We start from the raw sequence: 24373 nt of genomic DNA on the forward strand, positions 1-24373 counted from the left end.
GTTTATAATCTATGTTCTATTTGGTGATTCTAACACATTCTCATGCTTAATTTCATATAAAATCAAAGATCTGTCACATACTCATTTCTTGCGACATCATCAAATCAAAAACTACAATTTACCACATATTTAGAAAGTCTAGATGATCATGGATTTAAGTTCATGCATTAGATTAGGGTGAATTTCCCTTTTAATTTGAACAAAATGCATCAATTTGAGCATCCTCCCATTCTTCCTCCTTGTGGGTGTCGACACACACACAAAAAATCCAACTTTCTATTTAATTGAAAATTGAATTCAAATATCTAAGTTTAGTCCCTCTAGTTCGTCACTTGATCACAACTGTCACCAAAATGCATTCCTTACTTGTTTAACTAGGTATTTAACTAGGTTAAATAGCTTCAATATTTTATTTCATACTTCAACACCTAGAAAAATACTAGCGAATTTAAAAATTCGAGTTTTGGAGCGTTACACTCAACAGTCACCACCATTATCAACCATAACCACTACCGTTGACAACCACCACCACCACCTATGTTCCTTAGTCGTCAAATTTACAACCCTTAACCACCACCATCACAGTCCTCCGTCTTCACCACCAGAATACCCACCTTTCACTTCTTCCACGCCGGAATACCATTGCCGAAGTTCTAACCGTCAGATCTGAACTCAAATGGAACCACCATTGCCTCACATCTGAGCGAACGAACACCACCACAGGGTTCACCACTCCCCAATCCTTCGATATGAAATGTTCACACACTAGGGTGAACAGCCACCGCCCCCCCCCCCCCGACATAGTAAAAAAAAGTAATTTGCCCTTAAAAAATACAAAGTTTAGTCATTGGTTTTATGGTGGTTTATTAGTTTAGAAAAAGATAGGAGAAAAGACATATACCCTCACATACGGGGTGTTAAGAAAAAAAATTAGCGATGTTAGTGTAAAAGGTTGATCTCTATAGTAAGAAAAACAAGTTAAAGGTTGATTTTGATTTAAACTAGGTATATTGTGTAAGGTACCAACAGTTTCAATCTCCGACCCTAATTAGCCTCTCCTGTTCCGGTATAACAGCCTGAAATTGTGGGGTGCTCCGGGCACTTTCACATATCGAGATTGTTAGCCGGGGTCGGGATTTTCTGGTTAGGTGTTTTTTTCTGTTTTCGGCCGTCCTTGGTTCTTTTTTTTGTCTTAGGCTTCTACGGGTGTGGAGATGGGGGGGTTCCCGTTGCCGGTAACGACTTTTTATGTTACAAATCTCCCTGGGGGTGTCAAAAATGATGCTGTGGAGGAAATTTCAACCATTTGGTGTCATGAAGGATGCGTATGTGGCTAGAAAGAAAGATTCAAGGGGGAACTTCTTTGGTTTTATTCGCTATGAGGGGGTGCGGGATGTGATGGAAACCCTACGAGGAATGAACAAAGCCACAATTTTCGAAGCAAAGGTGAGTGTATCTGTGGCTAAATTTGATAAAAATCATAGGATGTTTCAATAGAATAACTATGGTTATGTGGCTGGGAAACAAAAACGGCCAATGGAAAATAAAGGAGATCCATCTACACAGAGAAAACCGGTGTACGAGTACATGCCGGTTAGAAATGGTAGGTCATATTCGGAAGTGGTAAAAGGAAAAGAGGTGACAAAAGGTGAAGAGAACAAAACTGTAGTTGCTGATGACAGGCTTGCAGTGTACCCGGACCATTGTTTGATGAGGGCAGTAATCATAGAAGTTAAAAGTGTTTTTGCTTTGAAGGAGATTAGGAGACTACTGAACGTTGGGGGGTATAGTGAGCTTCCAGTATTGTACCTGGGAGGACTGAAATGCATGGTAGTGTTCAAAGAGAAAGGCCAGGCGATTAATTTTATGGAAAAAAGGAGGGTATGGATGGGATCAGTTAATCGAATCAGTATCATTATGGAAAGGGCAAGACATGGTCTATGATCGGTTAGTCTGGGTTAGAATAACCGGCATTCCAATTCATCTAAGAGATAGCAATTTGTATGATAAGGTGGGGGGATGTTTCGGGAAAGTGGTTGGTAAGTCAGACTGTTCATGGAATGTAATGGATAATTCTGACAACGGATGTTGGATTGTCACCGAGAACGGGAAACGTATTGAGGAGGAGGCCAATATTGAGTGGTGTGGGAAGATATACAAGGTATGGGTTAATGAAGAGCCAAACCTATGGTTGAAGAATGCAGTCATGGAATTAACTGAGGAAGTGAAGGTTTCGCCGGCGAAGTCATCGGAGTCGGTGGTTGCTCCGGAGGAAGATGTGGAAGAGGGGGAGATTCAGGACGTTGGAACCAAGGGTGAGAATACGGAGGGTCGGCCTAGGGAGTTGGAACCGTCGACCCCCATACAAGATTTGCATGGGAATCATGGTAGGGAGGTAGTAAATGTTGCGGCGGAAGGATTGGGAAAAGGAAACTTTTGTGATAATGGTGGGACCCGGGTAGATTATCATGTGAACAACAACTGTGGGGGATCCACTTTTGGAGTGGGCCAAGGCCCAGGCACGAAGTCAAGGAAAAGGTCTCGTAAAGCCAGGAGTCCACAAGATTGGGGCCCAAATGAAGATAATACGGGGAGCAATGGGCCTACTCACATCCGGAATCTAGAAAGATCCTTTGATTCAAACAACACAACACAGTGGGGTGAGGAGTCCTTAGACAAGTCAATAAACAATACTGTGTGCAAAAAGCCTAGAGAAGATGCTGGGGGTATGGAATTTGCACAAGATGATGGGGCGGGGAACCAGAATGGGGACCCAAATGATCAAAACATTGAAGATAATCCTGGGATTGGAGATGCAAATGGGGCGAATGATAATAAAGTGGCCGGAGAAGTTGCCGACACGGTGGCGGTTGGGGCGGCTGTCGGATTTCAACTTGGAGGCTTCATTAATCAGGTCAGTGAGGTAGTTTTTCGTGAACAAGCTGGTTTGCAATGAATTGTTTATCAGTCAATCTTAGGGGGGTCAGGGACCAAAGGAAAGCAGACTGGATAAGAGGGTTAAAAACTTCACATGGGGTTCACTTTATAGCAATTCAGGAAACGAAATTGGGGGGCATCACACAGTTTTCAATCAGTAAATACTGGGGAAGATCACGATTTGAAATGGCTTGGGTGGATGCGGTGAGTAGGTCAGGAGGATTAATAAGTATGTGGGACCCATATGTCTTCGAGTGCATTGAAGTTATTAAAGGTCAGAGGTTCGTTATAGTGCAAGGAACCTTAAAACATACGGGGGAGCTGTTAAATATGGTAAACGTATATGCATATAATGATCCGATTGAAAGAAGGGGTCTTTGGGAGGAGCTGGTGATACTAAAGCAGTCGCTACAAGGCATGTGGGTGTTTGTAGGCGATTTCAACAATAGTTAGTAGAATTCCAAATGGGTGGGAGAAAATTTACGTACCATTCGGATAATGGCGTGCACAAAAGTAAACTGGACCGTTATTTGGTGTGTAGGGATTTCTTTGCTAAATGGCCGGCAGCTTCGGTTGTAGCCTTATCTAATATGGTTTCGGACCATTGTCCTATTCTCATGACAGTATTGGCTCAGGACTTTGGTCAAATTCAAACGAGGATTTTCAATTCTTGGTTAGTTCTACCCGGTATTATGGACTTCATAAAACAGTCATTGGAGAGTTTTTCGTTTCAGGGGGCGGCTGATTTGGGTCTGGCAGTTAAAGTTAAACTGAAGTGGATAAAATTTAAATTAAAGGAGCGGGTGAACGTAATAAAGGCGGAGAAGGAGCTGGTCTACAAAGAAAAGTTAGCGTTATTAGAAAATTTGGAAATTCAGGCTGAAGAGCGTTTGTTAACATCAGACGAATTGGTAAACAGAGCTGAATGCAAAAAGGTGATAATGGAGGTTGATCGGGTGAAAGCTATGGATTTGAAGCAGCGGTCCAGGTTAAAGTGGGCCATTGAAGGGGATGAGAATTCGTCCTTCTTCCATAATATTGTGAATGCAAATCAGAATTCTAATCGAATCAATGGGCTGTTGATTAACGGGGTTTGGGAAACGAATCCGGTACTGATAAAAGATGAAATCTGCTCTTTTTTTGCCCAGAAGTTCCAAGAGCCTATGGCTGTTCGGCCTAGGCTGTCATGTCCGTATCTACCTCAAATATCGGCAGCTGATGGTGACTTGTTAGCGGCCCCTTTCACGTTAGCGGAAATTAAATAAGCTGTGTGGGAGTGTGGTAGTGATAAGGTGCCGGGGCCGGATGGTGTAAATTTCAGCTTTCTTAAGCGTTGCTAGGCATCATTACAAGATGATTTTATTCGGGTTTTTGAGGAATTTTCGGGGAATGCAACTTTTTCTACGGGTTGCAGTTCCTCGTTCATTGCCCTCATCCCTAAGTGCTCGGATCCAGGTGGTATGGGAGATTATCGACCTATTAGTCTCATAGGTTGTATAAATAAGACTATTTCTAAGGTATTGGCGAACAGGATGAAGGTAGTGATTAACAGTTTGATTTCCGAAGAACAAACGGCATTCTTAGCTAACAGGAGCATTCTGGATGGGCCATTGATACTAAGTGAGTTAATTCCATGGATGAGATCAAAGAAGAAGGAAGGTTTTATATTTAAAGCGGATATTGAAAAGGCATACGACTCGCTGAATTGGGGATTTTTGGAATCAATTATGGAGCAGATGGGTTTCCCCCCGGTGTACACAAAATGGGTTATGGCCACAGTAAAATATGCTAAAGCTTCTGTTTTGGTAAATGGGTCTCCAACTCAGGAATTTGTTTGCTATAGGGGATTGAGACAAGGTGACCCGTTGTCTCCGTTTCTGTTCATTATTGCAATGGAAGCTTTGACCGGCGTGATGAAGAAGGCATGTGATCTTGATCTATATGATGGCGTTCGGTTCGAAAACCAAGGTTCGGCTATCTCCCATTTTCTATATGCTGATGATGTAATATTTGTGGGCAGCTGGTCAAACCATAATGTGCGTAATCTGAGGAGAATATTAAGATGTTTTTTCCTCGCATCCGGGCTCCGGGTGAACCTTGGAAAAAGTAGTGTGTTTGGGGTGAATGTGAGTGATGACAATATTTTATCCATGGCAAATTCTTTTGGTTGTAGAGTCGGGTGTTTTCCTTTTAAACACTTGGGGCTTCAAGTGGGAGCAAACATGAATTTGGTAAAGAATTGGCAGCCAGTGGTGGAGGTATTTAAGAAAAGGTTAGCTATCTGGAAGGCAAAAACTTTATCATTCGGAGGGAGGTTGACACTAATTAAATCGGTGCTTAACGCACTTCCTACGTACTATTTCTCCCTATATAGAGCGCCTGAACAAGTGATTGATCAATTTGAAAGATTACGAAGGGAATTCCTTTGGGGCATAACACCAGAAAAAGGTAAAATGTCGTTGGTTGCGTGGGATAATGTTATGACGCCAAAAGATTTAGGAGGTGTGGGTGTGGGGTCACTAAAAGACGCGAATTTAGCAATGCTTGCTAAATGGTGGTGGAGGCTCAAGACGGATCCAGATAGTCTATGGAGGAAGGTCGTTTGGAGGATACATAATAATGAAAGATCTTGGAATCTGATACCAGTAAAGATGACAATAGCCGGGCCGTGGAAACAAATATTCAAGGTAGCAAAGGATATGGAAAAATATGGGGTAGTTTTTTCGGACTGCTTTCGGGCCATTCCCGGAGTTGGAGACTCGGTCTCGTTCTGGAAAGATAAATGGCTAGGGAGTGAGGCGCTGAGCAGTCGATTCCCTGGTTTGTTCGAACTGGAAAGTGTCAAAAACATAGCGGTCGCGGATCGTCTAAAGGTGATTAATGGAGCGGTAGTCATCAACTTTTCATGGATACGGCAACTTATGTCAACAGCAGAGGTGAATGAGGCACAATGTCTCACTAATGAACTGTTTGCGGCTGCAAAAGGATATGGTATGGATCAATGGAGATGGGAACTTGATGATACGGGTATGTTTTCGGTTAAAAGTCTTAAGGTTATGCTGCAAAATGCAAGATTTTCAGATTTGGGGAACAAATTTGTTTGGAACAATTGGTGCCCAATAAAAATAAATTTCTTGGCTTGGAGATTATCATTGGATAGATTACCTACACTCATCGCCTTGGCACATCGAAACGTTCAGTTTGGCCAGATTGGATGCAGATTATGTGATCAACATGAGGAGGATGCGGACCATTTGTTTGTTAGCTGCGAGGTTGCACAGTTTATTTGGAACTTTGTATCTCATTGGTGCAAAATTTCAAACATTTATGCATTTTGTGCGAAGGATTTGTTGGAGTGGCATAAACATGTTCGGGGCAATGCAAAGTGGAGGAAGCTAATATATGCTATAATGCAAGTGTCGATATGGGTGATTTGGCGAAGCAGAAACGAGTTGGTTTTCAATGATAAACAAATAAACCGGGAGCATTTGGCGAGTGAAATCAAACATTTAAGTTATTTATGGGTCGGTAGTCGTTCAACGATAAAAGAAATATCGTGGGAGGAGTGGTATAATTTTGAGATGTCGAGTAAGTGTATGTAGGTTTTTTTTTTTTTTTTTTTTTTTTTTTTGTATGTAATTGGGTGGGCTAACTAATCGTTGGCATTTTGATAAATGAATAAAATTTTGTTGACCGTTCAAAAAAAATATATTGTGTAGTTGAATATATAAAATTTGTTTTGTGTTATAGTGAATGAAACCATCATACTTTCACCAAAACTATGGTACTTGGAGTTACCACAAAATAGTACTATGCCCTATTTAATTTTGCAAGTGCACCTAAACCAATAATCACACCCTCTTGCAAATTACTAAACTCACATAGTACATGTATATAGATATATTCATCATATACATACATGTAGGTACACATTAATACAATATTTAATATAGGTGGTCCCATTTCACCACTCCTATTGGCCTTATTTGTTCTCATCCCAATTTTGTAAGACCCCACACATCGGCCTCCATCATTTCAACCACATTGCACCACTGAGATTCACCTACATTAAAAAAATAGTAGTCCTAACCATCTTTATCAATCTTTAAAAAAAAATCATCTTTTTCTATACATTTACAATTGTTAGAATGAATGGCCTCTTCATCAAGTGTTCATTCAAAGCATATAATATAATGTGCATAAGCATAACTTGATGATACAAGGTATCATATCCATATGAGTAAGGACGTAAGGTCCTACAAAACTAATAATATGTTCCTTGTGTAACAGAATATCATAGATATGAATCACATGGGTTGGGTGTCATAAAACTACCGTCGGTTTAGATTATGGAAGACAAAAATGTTAGAAGGAGAAACGCTATTCAAGCTACATGTTTGTTAGAATTCGGCTTTTTTTCTTAAATAAGATACGTTTAGATCTTACGTTTCGTTGATGGAACCTAGTTATCATCTTCCAAAAGACAACAATGTTAGGCCTTGTGCTAGTTCGTTTCATAATATTTGGCATGATGTATTCGCATACGTGTTTTCTTTTTCTTTTTTTTTTTTTACTTTTACTTATTTTAAGAAAAATTAAGATGTATTTAACAATATAGAGTTCTGTTTTTTTCTGAGTTTCTAGAAAACTAAGAGAGCTTTCACCTCATGTAATTTTGTTTATCATTAAATAATTATACAATAATATAGTTGGTTTTTGACTTTTTTTCTAAGTATTTTTGTTTTGTAAAACACCTATTTAGACATGTTTTTTATGATTTTTAATGAACTTTTCAAAAAGAAAAGGTGAAGAAATTCTTGGCAACTAAGCAAGCTTTACTGTGTGTTTAGTTACAGAAAAGTTCTCCCAATTTTTCATATTCAGATTTTCCCAAAAATACCGGGAGGTGTTTTCCTCTGCACTAGAAAACTAATAGATATTAAAAAGGGCATTAAATATTGCAAAAACATTTCTAAATGTAGTTTGGTTTACAAAAAATATATATATATATATTTTTACAACTAAAAATGCAAAAGTATTCTGGACATTTTTTATTACATTCAACAAAACCCGGCCACTTTGGTACATCGACAGGCAAAAGGTCACCCACACTCACAATCGCAGACAGTGGGTGATAGTGGCAGAGGTTGAACGAAAAATCGGGAAAGAAGGGGACTCTCAAAATCCAATATTATTTTTACATTACAAAAAGAAAAAATCGGAAATTTCGTTAAAATTAACACTACAAAAGAAAAAACAGTGCCCCTACGAATGGTGACCTGACCCGTCACCAATTCCTGAGAAAACCCATCGCCGAAGACCCACGTGGTAAACCACTGTCTCACGCATGACATTTTGCACGAACAAGACTCTAAGGGTGAGAGTGGTGGGTGCGGCAAACTATGAGGTAAACTAGTTTACCTCGCGGGGAACACCGCCGCCATTAAAGTTTACCTTACGAGGGGACTTGATTTCGGTATATAATCACCACATAGGGGAAGAAGAGAGAGAGAGAGAGTTGGATAATGGTGGGGCTCACTCTTTTCAACCAATCATATTTTTTTTATATTTAAAAAAAATAGTTTACCTCACCCTTATGTTTTAGTGTAAGGTTATCTGTAATGGGGCGCTTTAGCCCATCACCGCGCCAACATAGCGCCAGGAACACCGCCCCCCTGGGCGCTATGTTCCAATTTTTTTGTCCGGCGCGATACACATAGCGGCGTGAAGAAATGGTTTTGAATTTTTTTTGACCGTTGTAACGGTCACTTTCATTAAAAAAAAAAAAAAAAATTCAATTTATTTTTCAACTTTCCTTTAAAATCAATCTCATCTCTTTATTTTTTTACCACACACATTCAAACTCTCATCTCTCCCAAATTTTTTTACAATTCTTCATATTTTATACAATGAATCCATTCAACCGGGGCTTCATTCCTCCGCGATCTAGTGGCAATCCTACTCGTCCCGTGGCACCGGTTCCCACTAGACCCAATCCTTTCGGCTCCGGTTTTCTCGACTACAATCAACAAAGTCCCGGGTTCATGAATCTTTTGAACCAACCGCTATCATGGGACCCTAATCTCTACGGGTGGAACCCAAGTCAAAACATGGATGGGATGGGGTCGTCTCAAGCGTTTGGGTCGGCTCAAGCGTTCGGCTCCCCACTACGCGAACCCGATGTTGTTCCGGAGACGCAACCCGAGGTACCGGATACGCAACCGGAGACGCAAAAAGGAAAAGGAAAAGCAAAACGGGCACATAAAAAGAAAGTTGAAACCAACACCCGAACGAAAAAAAATGTGCAAACGTGGGAGCCCGAAGAGGAGTATGCGTTAACCCGCGCTTTCATCGATGTTTCGGAGGACCCGGTCATAGGTATGTTTATTTTTTTTTTCTGTTTTTATATTTTTTTTCTGTTTTTATATTTTTTTTTTCTGTTTTTTTTATTTTCGGTTATTTATTTTCTGTTTTTAAATTTTTTTTCTGTTTTTTTATTTTCAGTTTTTTTTTATTTTCTGTTTTATTATTTTATGTTTATTATTTTATGTTTTTTTTCTGTTTTTTATTATTTCCAGTTTTATTTTCTGTTTTTATTTACTTTCTGTTTTTTATTTTTTTTTTCTGTTTTTTATTATTTCCAGATTTTATTTTTTATATTTTGAGCTAACATTTAATATTGTTTTGTGTGTAGCAAACAATCAAAGTAAAACCGTATTTTGGAACCGAGTACGAGAAATCTTTTTCGAGCTCATGGGTAGGGGAGAATACCGCCTACCGGACTCTATATCGGGGAAGTGGACCGATATAAACAAGAGGTGCACAAACTTTCAAACCGTGTACCAACGCTTGTATTCCGGATGGAAAAGTGGAAGTAGCGATGAAGACATTACGCAAGAGGCATTGGTCGAGTATACGGAGGCTAATGGCCATTTCCCGTACATGAAGTGTTGGCAAATCCTTCGCCATAGCCCCAAATGGGCCGTCGTAACTACTCCTAGTGGTCGTTCGGGAAATACACGGCCATCAAAGAGGTCCAAAACAAACGAGTCCGGTGAACCCGAAACGCCAACCTCCGACGCTCGAAACATCGGCTTGGACGAGGATATTCCGGATGACGAGCCGGTGGAGGAGCTACCAAGACCGCCCGGAAGAAAAAGCCGGGCGAAAAAACCCGAGTCCTCGTCGATGTCTATGGGAACGGATATGAGTCACGCATTTTCGGAGATAAACAAGCGGCTTCAAGACATACACGAACTCGGTAACAAACGTTTGGAGGAGAACGAAAAAGTTACGGAGATTATGCGGGATCGACAATGGGCTAACGACTTTGACTTCTACTCCAAACCGCATGACCACTTAACGGGAAAAGCTTTGAAAATGGCGTTGGCTCAAAAGGAGCGGATTGAAAAAAAATATAATCTTTGATTGTGTAATTTTTTTTATGCTAGTTTAATGTTTTTTTTCTAGTTTCATGTTTTTTTTTATTTTATTGTACTTTTTTTTATTTAATGAAATGAATTTTATTTTTAAAAAACTTACAAAATGAATTAAAAAATTAAAAATGAAAAAAGAGTAATGATTACACAGGGGCTTTATGACTACGGCCCCAAATTGCATAAAGCCCCATAAAGACCCTTTGCTGACGTGGCATGCCACATGGCGCATAACGCCCCTTTGAGGGCTTTATGACTACACATGGTCTAAGAGCATTCACATCCAAGGCATCATATTCTCAGTGTGGTGTTTTTAAAATATAAAAAGTATAAAAAGTGGTTGTGAGTGGAGGAGAGAGAAAATGTTACTGTTCATCTGTATATTTGGGGGGACACTGTTCACCCACTGTAATTTTTTAATATATATTGAAAGTGTTGTGAGTGAAGGAGAGAGAAAAATGTAATGATAAAGGTATAAAAATATTATTTAATTGAAAAGGAGAGAGAAAAAGTATTTGTTTTTAGTGGAAATATATTGATATAGGAGTTGTTTTTTAGTAGAATGTATGTATAATTTTAGGGGGTTGGATGTGAATGCTCTAAGAGGTGATTTAGAGAGAGAAATTGACTGTGATTCGATGGTGGAGAGTTTACCTCTCCTCAAGAGGGTGGCCACCCTCTCACCAGAAGATAAAGTCATCGGGTACTACTAGATCACAATACCTTTTTAGCATATTTCTGGATATCTAAAATAAAATTTGAAATTTTTACCGGTAGTCTAAATGTACCCCCCCCCCTCTTATTACTTTTTATACCGCCTTCCATAAAATCACATTAAAATTTGTAATATTTACCCCCTATACAAATTGTCATTTTAAAAAATATTCTCTTTGTTACAAAATAAATTCAAAAGTGTAAAAAAAGATTACAGACTTTTTTTTAAAAAAATTGTTTTTTAATTTTTATTTAAAAAATTGTTTTTTAATTTTTATTTAAAAACATATTTTTTAAAAGTTCTCGGATATTGTTTTTAAAGACACTTTTACAAATAGTATTTTGATTATGCTTTTTTACTGAACATCTTTATATATAAATACTAACATGTCTTATAAAAACAATAAAAAAAAGTTTTGAACTCTCTTTTAAAATAGTGTTTATAGCCCTAGCACATATTAATCATTCAAACCATCTATGTATGTAAGTGAACAAATAAACAATAGGTACTAAAATAATTTTATCAAACTATAAATTAACAATCTATATAAGTTCAAATTTAATTAGTGTAAGGAGTATGTTATAAAGAAGTTAAAAGCATTTTAGCACTTTCGATCGAAGTGAACACTTTAAAAAATATGTTTTTTAAATTAATTTAAAAAACAAACAAAAATTTTGAAAAAAAACGTCTACAATATCTTTTTACATTATTGAATTTGTTTTGTAACAAAAAGAATCCTTTTAAAAAATATGACATGTATAGTGGGTAAATATGATAAGTTTAAATGTAATTTTATGGAAAGGGGAGTATGAAAAGTAACAAAGGGGTACATTTAGTAGCCCCCTTTTTACCAGTATTACTTAATAAAAAAGGTGATTATTTAAAGAAAGCAAGAATAGAATTTTTTTTTCTTTAAAAATGAAATATAATAAAATTGCTTGTGGACATCAAGACAACGAGTGGTAACTGTGGAAACACACCAACTAATTCCCAGCAACTTTTCATCCAAAACAATCAATAACCTGATACGGCGTCGTTTTGCTGCAACCATACTTTATAACAACGAAAAAAAATCTCCAAACAAAAATTAGTAAAAGCACATGCAATTTGTGAGCTCCCTATAAACAACAAAAAATCCCCAAACAAAAATTAGTAAAAGCACATTGCTTGTGAGCTCACAAGCATCTAGGTGGAAAATAGATGGAGGAGCAAGATGCAATGCATATCTAACGACGAGAAAGCTCTAACGCGGAGAAAGCGTGAGGAATATCTTTGGCCCCGGGTGGAGAAAGAGGACGGGACGCATATCTAACAAGGAGAAAACGCGAGGAATATCTTTGGCCACGGGTGGAGAAAGAGGGTGGTTGTGAGAGGGGATGAGAGAGCGCTTCTTTTGTGAGACGTCTTTTTAGTTGGTGGTGTAGAAGTGACACTAAGACGTTTGTATAGTTGGCGATGTAAAAGAGGCGACGGACATTAATAACTCAATAAATATGTCAAATGACGAAAAGACAGAAAATGAGACGAGTCAAATGAGTTGAAAGTCGACATTACACATGTTTTGGGGTCATCATGAGTTTATAAATATTATTTCTCTTCTTTCAACATATGAACATATAAACATCAAGATCATAAACCATCATCACAATGTCATCATCACACCACCCACTAACTAGCCAACATCTCCTCATTCTTCCCCTAAGTTTTTGATAATTATATATTACTCCGCTATCATCATAATTTAATAAAAAGAAAAAAAAAAGAACTAAATCCAACTTTAGGATCAAGTGAAACGAAAATTGATAAAAGAGAAACAACTAAAGCTAAAGAAAGCCCCATCTTTCGGTCCTGCGGTAGCGGGTTCAAGTCCGGGAAACACCACTACTAACCACCATGAACCGCCAAGGGAACCTCTTTCCGGTAGGGGTTTCTCACATTATGTTGCAGCTTGAGGTGTTATCATCGTTGAAGTATTGTGCGATAGGTTCACCTTGTGGTGGGTGCGGGTAGGGGTATGGCGGGTAAGGTTGATACGGTGGGGGTGGTTGCATATAGTTAACCGCGGGTGGCGGCCTAGCATACATCATTGGGTGAAATCTTTCTCCGCCAACCGCTTGTTGTTGGTTCATCATCGCCGCTAATTGTTGTTGATGGTAAGGGTTACCTCCCATGGCTTCCGCCCCTCCACCCGGGAAATATCCTCCACCACCACCGCCGCCACCCATCGCCGCCCCAGTGGGAAGCCCTTGAACAGCTTGCATGTTACCCACAGGACCCATGGATCCATTCATTTGACCCATCCTAGGTGGACCCAATTGACCACCCATAGGCATGTTTCCCATGGGCCCCACGTTACCCCCACCACCACCACCACCACCATTCATACCCATCATGTTTGGCATGCCATGTATCCCATCATTCATCCCACCTTTATTTCCACCATTACCATTCATCATGCCACCACCACCGCCGCCACCTTTATTTTGACCGCCGCCACCACCACCCCCACCGTTTTTGTTTTGACCACCACCCGAAGGGCTACCGCCATTCTTGTTTTGACCACCACCCTGATTTTGATTCCCACCACCACCGCCGCCACCGCCTTTCTTACCACCGCCATTTACCTGTACAGGAATATTACCACCACCGCCGCCGCCACCACCCCCACCCCCACCGCCTTTCTTTCCACCATTACCGCCATCATTCCCCATCGGCGGCATACCGCCCTTCATCTGCTGAGGCGGCATCTGCCCGCCCTTCATAAACTGCGGCGGAATCTGCCCGCCCTTCATAAACTGCGGCGGAATCTGCCCGCTCTTCATAAGCTGCGGCAACATATTACCCATCTGCCCACCACCACCACCACCACCACCACCCATCATCACCGGCTTCTTCACCGGAGCATCATCAATCTCATCATCATCAAAATCATCATCATCATAATCATCATCAAACTCATCATCATCCTCATCATCATAATCATCATCAAACTCATCATCCTCCTCCTCAACCACCTTCACCCCCTTTTGTGCCCCCTTCCCACCACCCCCGCCACCACCCCCACCACCGCCACCGCCACCGGAATTACCAAAATGAGGCAATTTCATATCCTTAAATTGTGGATGATTTTTCAGATCTTGAAACCCTTTCATCTGTTGTAGCTGCTGAAACTGCTGAAGTTGCTGCGGTGTGGGACCACCACCGCCGCCGCCACCACCGCCACCACCACCACCACCACCACCGCCTTTCTGATTATTATTATTATTGTTATTATTACCACCACCATTTCCACCCCCTTTCTGCCCCTGATTCTTATTATTCCCACCCCCTTTACCACCATCAATCTGCATGTTTTTCAACTGATTGTTGATCTGTGGATTAGGCTTAGAATCCCCCCAAACTGTAGCAAGTTTACCACTTTTTGCAAGCTTCTTACAAAGGGTGTCTGGATCAACAACTCCTGAAACTGTCACTTTACTCTGTTCCGGATCTATATTGATAGTGTACACCCCTGTTTTCAAGATTCAAAATTTCACAACCAAAACACCAAATAATCAAATTCCCACAGCCAAATTAACAAAAAACAAACAAATTCATCAAAAATTTCACAAATTTAACACAATACCATCAATCTTTTGAAGAATCTTCTTCACTTTTCGCTTACATCCATCACAGTGGATGTTCACTTTCAGAGAACAAGTCTGCATGAATTTCAAGAATTAAACACTAATTAATTAATTCAAGAAAATTAAAAACAACAAAAGGGTATTTTAATTTTGTTCATACACACTTTAATACCCATTAATTCAGCAGACTGGTATAAAAAGGAGAGAGAAAAAAGAAAAAAAAATGAACACAAAATTAAAGATTTTTTAGTTCACAACACGCAAAGCATTAAACAGATTAAAACAAGCAATGTACAGATCAAAGCACACATTTTTTTCACACAGTTAACAAATTAAAACAGTTATGATACTCACCTGAATCTTGACAAACTCTTCTTTACTCATGTTTTCAAGAACAAAAAACAGAACAAAACAGAGGAAATGAAAGGAAATTACAAATCTTTTTTATAGATCTGAAGCTAAAATGTAAAAAAGCTCATAACTTTGCTGTGAAAATGATGAAACTGAAATGGGATTTGAAGGGTTTGTTTAATTGGATTGAAATGAGAAATCAAGAACCAAAAGGGTGTGTTTTCAAAGTGTTTTGAAGGTGTTTTCAGAGTGTTTTTAAAGTGTTTTTAAAGCACAACAACAAACAGAACTTTGACAACAAGTTTCAGAGGCGGTGGGTAGACATTAAAAATGTCTGCAATTTTAGTTTCAGAGATAATGAAATGAAGATGAAACTCAGAGGGTTTGGTTTCCTCTGTATTTTTGGGTTTGTTTATTTGTGTTTTCTTTTCATTGGGTTTATTTATAGTGTTTTTAAGCCGGCTTAAAGGGTTTGGCTCGGCTTATGGCTTGGGTTGTTTAACTTTTTTTTTTCTTTTTTAAGAGTTGCATTTAATCTTATTTTGCTAAATTTGTGAAACATAGTAATCCACCGCCAGATTTGAATGTACTTAAGTGTCAGATGATTTTCTACATATGTGAAATGTTATTAGATGTGTTTGGGAATCATAATTAGAGAATATGGTGAAAGTAAATTTATTTTATTATTAGAAAAATTATACTTTTAAAATATAAAGTATGTGAAATTTTAGTTATGGCTATATGTTTAGTTGTAGATGCAACTTTTTTTAATTGATATGGGATTAAGTGCATATGATGTGTAATACTTTATCAAACATGCATTTAGTGCTTAGCTTACACAAATTAATATATGTGTGAAGACGATAATTGAACCCCATTCATGCATAATTAATTATTCACACTAACATACACAACAATGATCTATAACATTGATACAATATCATTAAGAACTTGATATATAAACGGTAAATTGGATTTTAATAATCTAAATTATGATTTATTAGTTGATAATAATTCATACTCGCAATATAAGCGACGCTGCTTGATTAGTGACGAAACCCAATAAAAATAGAGAGAAAATGTATCTATCCACCTAAGATTAGCAATAGCAAGAATAGGGCTGGTAAATCGTATCTTAGTGGGTTTAAGGTCTCTGATAACGCGAACAGCACAAGTTCTAAACATCAATACGACTCGTTTAACTACTTTATACCTAATGTCTATAATATAGTTGTATGTTTTATGTACCAAAAAGTAGAAATGATGAATCCTAAACTTCCAATTTTAATTATTTAAAAAAAATGAAAAATCACATGGTGTACTTTTCAGTAAACAAGTTTAATTGTATCTTATACAAGTTACCTATTACCAGCCCTAGGTAGGAAGGGTCTTGAGTCCGAAGAAGTTCATTGATGGTAACAAATCCGTATTGACATTGAAATGTAAAAATCATTGTTTGAGTTATTGGTAATCAATTCTAAAACTTGAATCTTAAATAACAAGTTATCACGTATATGAGGTAATATAGTCACTTTCAATTTCGTGGTTTAAATTATCACTTAACTTGCAATTTTACTACTATATTTAACAAAGTACATAGACATAATTTGTGGACCTTTTGCATAAACCAAACATATTACTGTTAGTATCAAAGGTCATAATACCACACAATTGAGTTTCTACATGATAGAATAGAATGAGATCTTGGTGATTCGACAATAAACTAATTCAATTTAGAACAATGCAATCTCTTAGGGGCATATACAATCCTATAGCGTTTCCCTCTAGAAGCATGACCGTCTTGATGAATCAAGTTTAATGTGTCTTTTAGATTAATATAAAAGTAGCAACACAATTGCAAACATTTACTGTGCATGAAAACAATTGTCTAAGGTTAAAACACATTAACAAACCAACGTCTTACAAAGTTACAAGTGATTAATAAAGACTTACGTATGTGAATAGTAACACAAAGTATTACCCTAAGCATGCACATACTAGTTTTATAGTGTAAATCACCAAACAAACTAAACTACACACGTTAATAAGCAAGCTCACCTACGGTATTATAGTATAGTAGTGGCAAGATACCAAGTATCAATCCATGGACACATAGATAGTAAAACCTTTTATTAATATCTAACCCATGAAATTGTAGTTTTAAAAGAAAGTGAAAACAAAAGCTACTCTAAGAGGCTTAACCTATTATAGCAGGGTTTATGCACAAAACAATACTAGATATGGATATTTTACATTTGAAAACATGTTGTCTTTCAGACACATCAAAGACCTTTAACAAAGTTGTGACCACAAGTGATTTAGCCACTCATGCTTATGCTTAGGTTGATTGATACGAATGCTTGCGCTAAATCCATCCATAATTGATTACCAAATGATGATGAGCAATTCTCCCACGTTTCTCCATCATATTTTCCTCCCAAGTTATCAAATAATGATCCCTAAGCGTGAATGAGTGAAAAAAGAAAAACAGAAAACCTCCTTATAACTCCCCAATTTTTTCATGTAGTCGAGGCTGATGCCAATATAGCATCGACCAACACCAACACTTGCTGCCAAATGTTGGTCCATGTTGCTCATCATTAACTAACGTTGTGGTGGGGTTAACCAACATCCCCGATGTTGGTTCTTCGCATTTTGCTTTATTTTGATTTTCATTTTAACATGTAAGAGCTATACCTAATCCAAGTGCCATGTTTCACAACATTCTTAGGTCAAGTTGTAGAAATTGACATCTACTATTTATTTCTATTTATGACCCGATCAACACTTCTAACTTTCAGTTTTGTTACCGAAGGCAATCCTACCCTAACAAAAAAGTAACTTCATGTGCCCTTAATAAACAATTGATTGATTATTACCTTTATTAGAATGTTGTTACTTCTTTTGAAGTGACATAAATGAAAATTAGGAGTAAACAAAATTACTTCTCCGGTAGGATGAGATTATCAAAGTAAAAGTTATGATTGCCTACAGGTCACATTGTCAGTATTGATTATTATCCGTCAATAGGTCCTACTTCGAATTACTAAAATCCTATTTCATGTATAAATAAGAAGCACGGATAAGATAATATTGGAGGAGCCCTATCCCACATCAAAAGAATAAGACCTTCCGGTTGTATTAATAAGATCTTGGGTTACTCCCTCTATCACCAACCGGGTTACACGTGCGGGAGGGTATTGGAGGAGCCCTATCCCACATCAAAAGAATAAGACCTTCCGGTTGTATTAATAAGATCTTGGGTTACTCCCTCTATCACCAATTGGTTTTAGAGGGAGTAACCCAAGATCTTATTAATACAACCGGAAGGTCTTATTCTTTTGATGTGGGATAGGGCTCCTCCAATAGATAAAAGCTACAACAACTTGGTACACAAGTGATTACCAAACACATGAATTTAGAAACAAATACCCTATGTATCCCGTAAAAACTCATTGATTGATTAACATTAAATTAGTTATTCACAAAGTTAAAGTATAGTAAATAGATTATTAATAACAAATAACTCATATATAAATTTACCCAACCATAAATTCAATACTAAAATCCTAAACTCGTTGTTAATCAAAAGAGGAAACTAAAACTGAAATCTTAATGTTTTCTCCTCCCATGGCATATATCAAACCTAAAACGCACATGAAAATAATCAAAAAATGAAACTAAGTGATGACAAAGTAGATTCGAAGAAAAGTGAAATAGAAACCACACATGAACGATAATATAAGATTAGGACTATAGTTAATTTGGAAAAAGAAGGATTGTTGTGAATTTAGTTTACAAAACTTGATATGTTAAAAAAAAAAAGAGAGCAATAAGTAAATAGAAAGTAAGATGTGGTGTATATAGTACAACTATAAAATGTTAAGGTATGAGAAATAGTAAAGAAATGACATTGTGCCACTTCTAGAAGGTGACCTACCCTTTCACTTGAAATCCAATTACGTATCATACATTTGTGTGTGTTTGTGTGGGTTGTGAACATATGAGAATGCTTGAAAAATACACATGAGCTTATGTTAATTCACATGTGATTATCACAAAGTTCCCCTTAACTAGATAATATTATTTTATTCTCAATCTTTAAAAATTTGTTTTTTTCCTGTATTCTAATTAAATAGAATGTAATAATATACGTCCCCGTAAGGAGCATGTGTCTTGTGTCGATTGTGTTTTAAGTCATGGTTTGAAAGGATTCCTATGTTTGTTTGCATTTTACAAATTTGAAAACTTTGTGGGTACACTAATAAATAAAAGCTGGTTTTTTGGAGTGCTAAATAATCAATATATAGACAAGACGACTCTAAAATTTGTTTTGAATCCGTAAGTCCAATGTATGCTTACTCTTATCTTGCAACATGATCAACCTTACAGAACTTCAAAGTCGGAAAATACCATCAAAACTCAATGTTAGCTTTCATGTGACTAATACGTATACAAATGTAATATAATTACATCATAAATTAATAACATCAGTGTGTACGATATAAAAGGTCGAGTCCTGCTCCAAATGATAAGCATGTATATTTAGTCGGTCATCAAAAACACATATAGATGTCATCACACTAAATTTTTATCATCAAGGCAGTGTAAAAAGATCTCTTAGGGTTAAAGAGGGGTGGTTTGTGTGGCTTAAGCGTGTGAACAACATGAAAGTACGAAGATGTCACATGGAACGTGTGCGAAGCATACTACTCCTATGTATTGGGCACGAAGGTGTAACACTAACTATACACCCATATGCGTGACGAATTTGTGGGATGGCCGGTATTTGTGACGTGTGGGGCATAAAGGTTCAGACGTTAGACTCGGTCATTATACTACACTATTTTCGTGTACCTAGGGCTTCTTCTTATAGGCATTAGAAAATATCTTCTTCAACGTAATCAGAACTAATGCTTATTGGTCAATAAAAATTAAATTTAGCAAACAAGGTCAAAAGCAACAAAATTAAACCATACTTGATAAACATAAATAAGGCTAGTGTGAAATGAATCTAACTAGGTCTAATTAGACAAGTAACAAATAAGTTAAATTTTGCCAATTAACATCAATTAAGTATCAAAATAGCACAATATCAGTTCAAACATAGAAAACAAGGTACTCTTTCATATAACCATAGAATAATCAAATTATAGTTATTCCTTATTTAGGGTTTAAGTTGTCTAATCGAATACAAACAATAATAAGATGTAATCTATAGGATTTAAATGATGTTTACTTAGGGTGTAAGGGGCGTAATTCGGGGAGGGGTTCGGGGAGGGGAAATCCCGATTAGGGGGGCGGCGCCATTGCTTCGGTGAACAAGAGAGAGGTAGACAAGGGGGTGGCGGCTCACCGAAGGAGAGAGGGGAAAGGTGGTGGGGCCAGCCAAATTCCATCCAATCAAAGCTTTTATTTGTTTTTTTTTTTGAATAAAAAAATAAGGGGAGTTAAGAGGGGAGTGGCGCCATCAAATGGGGGTGTTAGGGGAGTTTAAGAGGGGAGTTGACGTGGCACACGGGGATTGGTTTGACGTAAGAGAGGGGACTCACCTATTAGGTGAGCACCCCCTTCACCCTTAGAAGTTCAAGTGCACAATAAAGATTAAGTCAATTGAGCAAGGAATCTGTTGGCCCTGGTGGTCAAACAATTGAATAAAAAACGAACAGACGCTAAGATATGGGTGACAACCCGCGACTCATTTATTTTATTCAAATCAAACGTGAGTACATTTAAAATCAAAAGCAAACTAATCCTATTTATAAGACTATTATAACTTGTTCTCATAGAAACATTCTATTCTTAAAATATGTCTCGATATCTGAAAAGAAACCAAATCTTTAGATATAATAATCAAAATGAACCCTCACTTTTGTTTGATTTCAAAATTATTCCTTCATTCACCCCTTAATCTTGAAATATTCATCTTCTTGCCTTTATTCCTTCACTTTAACTGTCTATGACACACTTGCTTAACCCATTTTACAACCTCGGCATTCGCTCTTTCCATATTCAATTTTGAAGCCACATTGCTACTTTCTTTCTCGATTCGCTTCTTCTTATCAACTTGTTCTTGATCAATAATTTCACAAAGTTCAAACAAATTCTTTGGGATCATTCTAAATTGGATTTCCTTACTTTCATTATCAATTTCATATCAAGACTTTCTTTCTTTTGATCTTCAAAGTTGTTAGGATTAGAATACACACGAAGTTTGATGTCGTACATCCTATTAGCTATTTAAAGCTTGCATCATTATTCATCCAACAGTCACAAGCTAAGAATATTAGTTTTCAACTTAGATATGTAGAAAACATCACAAAACGTCTTTTCCTCCATTGCTACTTACGATAGCTAAACTCCCTTTACCTTTAATTCAGTCACGATTCCATTATCATACTTTACTTACCCGAAACTTGTTTATTCAAAGTAGTGAAGATGTCTTTCTATCCTAACATGTGGTTACTTGCATTGTAGTCTAAAGACCATGCTCATTCTTCTTTTCCATCATTTCTCGAGACAACTCTTTCTTCATACAAATTTACTTTCTCAATCGAACATGACACCATAAACAAGGATGGATCACAATCACCTTTGTCTTTGTTAGATTCACTTGTTCTTTCTATTTGCTTGTTGTTAGGCACTCAATCGAGTAATGTCTAATTTTATCACAACTGTAGCACCTCACGGTCTTCATTCTATCATGCCATTCCTCTGGGTTTCCCCACCGTTTGTTTTCACCCTGTTCGCTTTGATCATTCAGACAATCATTATTCCATCTTGGATTTCCACTTCCTTATCCATTGAATCTTCCATATCCTCTACCACATCCTTGGTAGTTTTCAGATTAGGTGAGCAACAGTTGACTTTGGATTAAACCTTCATTCATAATCTTGAACTTATTTCTTTTTTTCATATGCCTTCAATCTTGTAACCACATCTTCATATGTCATGTTTTCAATCTCTGCAAAATGCTCGATCGACGAAGCTATAGTGTCACACCCCGATATTTCCACGTATTACCGGTGGGGAGTATCGTGACGTAGTTGATATCATCGTAGTCAATAATCACAGTTTAATGCACAACGGAAGTCAAAAAGTAAATAATATTACAACCGAATGAAAAGTAACATAAGTATTACAAACGGAAAGTAAAAGGATCCACAGGCGGATCAAAACAAAGGAGATATTGTTCAACAGATTTTCAAGTGATAAAGCTTGCATAATTCTTTATTTAAGTCACTCAGGAGAAACCAGCCTATTCCGCCTAGTACCTGCACTTAACATTTTGGAAAATACGTCAGTCTACACTGATAAATACAATTAACTGACACTTTTGAAGAGTTTTAAGAAAATTGATTTAAATGCACTAGGCACAAATAATCTTTTATAACTTGGGATAATTATTTAAAAATAAACTTGTAAAAGAATTACATGTCTGTTATACGTTCAGTAGCCCGGGCTGAATACCGGGTTAAAGATTAATAGACACACCACATAATATATCCCACGGCGAGTTATTCCGATTCTAGCTCATGTTTCATCCTTATCCTTTTCTTGATTATCACCCTCGGGTATGAGCTACACCTTAGCTCTGATACCAATTGTTGTCGCATGTGGTCAAGCAATTGATAAACAAAAGAACAAACACAGAGATGTGGGGGAAAATCTGCAACTCTTTCCTTATATTCAGACCAAACGAGAGTGCAATTAAAATCAAAGAAAACTAATTCTATTTATAAGAATATTCTAACTTGTTCTCAAAAGAAACCATTTATTCCTAAAATATGACTCAATATCTCTTAACAAAAATAAACCAAAATTTAAAATAAACTTTTATTTAATTTTCAAGATTAGTCATTCAAAATCAAGGCTAGTATATCCTTGTTCATTCGTCTTTGAATTGAGTTTTTCTACTAACAATCTACCTCGTCCCTTTCGTCAAGAACAAATCTTTATGACTTTCAAAAGTCGAGATTTCTACTAACAATCTACCTCACCCCTTTCATCAAGAACAAATCTTTATCACTTTCAAAAGTCGAGATTTCTACTAACAATCTACCTCGCCCCTTTCATCAAGAACAGATCTTTATCACTTTCAAAAGTCGAGAAGAATATGATGGTTATAAAAGATTCTATATTCTTTTTACATAAATTGCTCCCTTGTACAAGAGAAATAGGGACTTATGCTGAATTTCGGTAATTGCCTAATTGGTCAGTAATATAAATAATTTAAGTACTTAATCAAGGACACAAGACTACACATTTTAAACTGACAAATTTATTTAGTAGATTAATAATAAAAGAACACTGAGAGCATGTATTGTTTTTAATATCCGTTATTTTGATAGTGTCGGGTATCTATGATGGCTGATTGCATTGAAGTCAAAGCTGATCAAACCTTTTTGAAAAGTGTGGTCTCACTATTTTCTATTCATATACCTATTTTAAGGAATGTAAACGTATATTCCATCTTAACTAACGTGTTATTTTATTTATGTGTATTAAAGTTTAAATAATAACAAATCGAATTACTTAAGACCCTGCGTAATGTTTATTATAGGTATATGAAAAGAATTGATAACAACCCCAACATTGCCCCCGTGTTATAGGGGCATGAAGGAGGACGAACGATTCTAGTATAACACCAAATGAGTAGAAATAAATTTGAAAGTAATGATTAAAAGAGTATTAATCATTACACATTTTTTAAGACGACGTTATAATGTTGATAAGACGAAAAATGTCCCTTCGAAGACATTAAAGTAGGTCATGATTTGAGCCATTGATCTCGTTGTTTCAATGGTTAACAATGAGATAATGACGAGATTGTGGTTAACATATAACTATACAAATGGTTGAAAGAGAAAAAAAAAATAATCAAAATTCGTTATTAACTTTTTTCTAAAAAAATAAATTAGTTCTACTCTTTTTGTAACTCAAACAACTTTTATGTACTTTAACTAATTTTTAAAAGTTTACGTCATAATATTGATAACAATTTGATTTTGTTATCTTTAATTTTTAATTTAGTGTTGTATTAATACACAAATTGGATTTAAAAATTCTCAGTTTTTTCAATTTGGCCGATAATAATCCGAACTGGTCCACTTTTAGCCGATAATTGTCCGCCGTTAAAAATAGCTTAACGGAGTTAAGTTTTTTTTTTCCGAATTACAAACTGATGTTATATGGATTTTGATCAGAACGAGGATACGAGTCGATTTATGTAAAACTTACCTCGAAACAATGCTTTGAATGATTTGATTTTTGTTAATTAGAAGTTTAAACATCTGAAGTGAAGCACC

At 36.9% G+C, this 24373-nt stretch overlaps 3 protein-coding genes across 3 annotated transcripts; 2 read left to right on the top strand and 1 right to left on the bottom strand.

Annotated features, from left to right (window-relative positions):
- The first annotated feature begins 3401 nt into the window (after positions 1–3401).
- On the top strand, positions 3402–4202 carry LOC110892448. Its single transcript, XM_022139608.1, has one exon. It carries the CDS (start codon positions 3402–3404, stop codon positions 4200–4202), a length of 801 nt encoding a protein of 266 aa, XP_021995300.1.
- Positions 4203–8730: 4528 nt separating this feature from the next.
- On the top strand, positions 8731–10383 carry LOC110894092 (glutathione S-transferase T3-like). The gene is made up of 2 exons (XM_022141266.2): positions 8731–9315; positions 9632–10383. Exons 1-2 carry the CDS (start codon positions 8847–8849, stop codon positions 10363–10365), a joined length of 1203 nt encoding a protein of 400 aa, XP_021996958.1. The 5' UTR covers positions 8731–8846; the 3' UTR covers positions 10366–10383.
- A 2264-nt stretch (positions 10384–12647) lies between these two features.
- Positions 12648–15489, bottom strand: LOC110894091 (heavy metal-associated isoprenylated plant protein 33). The gene is made up of 3 exons (XM_022141265.2): positions 15069–15489; positions 14714–14789; positions 12648–14599 (listed from the first exon to the last, which is right to left on the bottom strand). Exons 1-3 carry the CDS (start codon positions 15096–15098, stop codon positions 13020–13022), a joined length of 1686 nt encoding a protein of 561 aa, XP_021996957.1. The 5' UTR covers positions 15099–15489; the 3' UTR covers positions 12648–13019.
- Between the last annotated feature and the right edge of the window lie 8884 nt (positions 15490–24373).

Source organism: Helianthus annuus, chromosome 12, assembly GCF_002127325.2.
Source record: "Helianthus annuus cultivar XRQ/B chromosome 12, HanXRQr2.0-SUNRISE, whole genome shotgun sequence".
Classification (NCBI taxonomy): Eukaryota; Viridiplantae; Streptophyta; class Magnoliopsida; order Asterales; family Asteraceae; genus Helianthus; species Helianthus annuus.

What these genes read in the sequence shown, in the direction of transcription:
- LOC110892448 (XM_022139608.1), top strand. Translation starts at nt 3,402, where the DNA reads ATGGGTGGGAGAAAATTTACGTACCATTCGGATAATGGCGTGCACAAA.
- LOC110894091 (XM_022141265.2), bottom strand. Translation starts at nt 15,098, where the DNA reads ATGAGTAAAGAAGAGTTTGTCAAGATTCAG. An exon ending in AAGAGTTTGTCAAGATTCAG is followed by an intron (nt 14,790 to 15,068) that starts GTGAGTATCATA and finishes AAATTCATGCAG; the next exon opens with ACTTGTTCTCTGAAAGTGAA. An exon ending in GATTCTTCAAAAGATTGATG is followed by an intron (nt 14,600 to 14,713) that starts GTATTGTGTTAA and finishes TCTTGAAAACAG; the next exon opens with GGGTGTACACTATCAATATA.
- LOC110894092 (XM_022141266.2), top strand. Translation starts at nt 8,847, where the DNA reads ATGAATCCATTCAACCGGGGCTTCATTCCTCCGCGATCTAGTGGCAAT. An exon ending in TTCGGAGGACCCGGTCATAG is followed by an intron (nt 9,316 to 9,631) that starts GTATGTTTATTT and finishes TTTTGTGTGTAG; the next exon opens with CAAACAATCAAAGTAAAACC.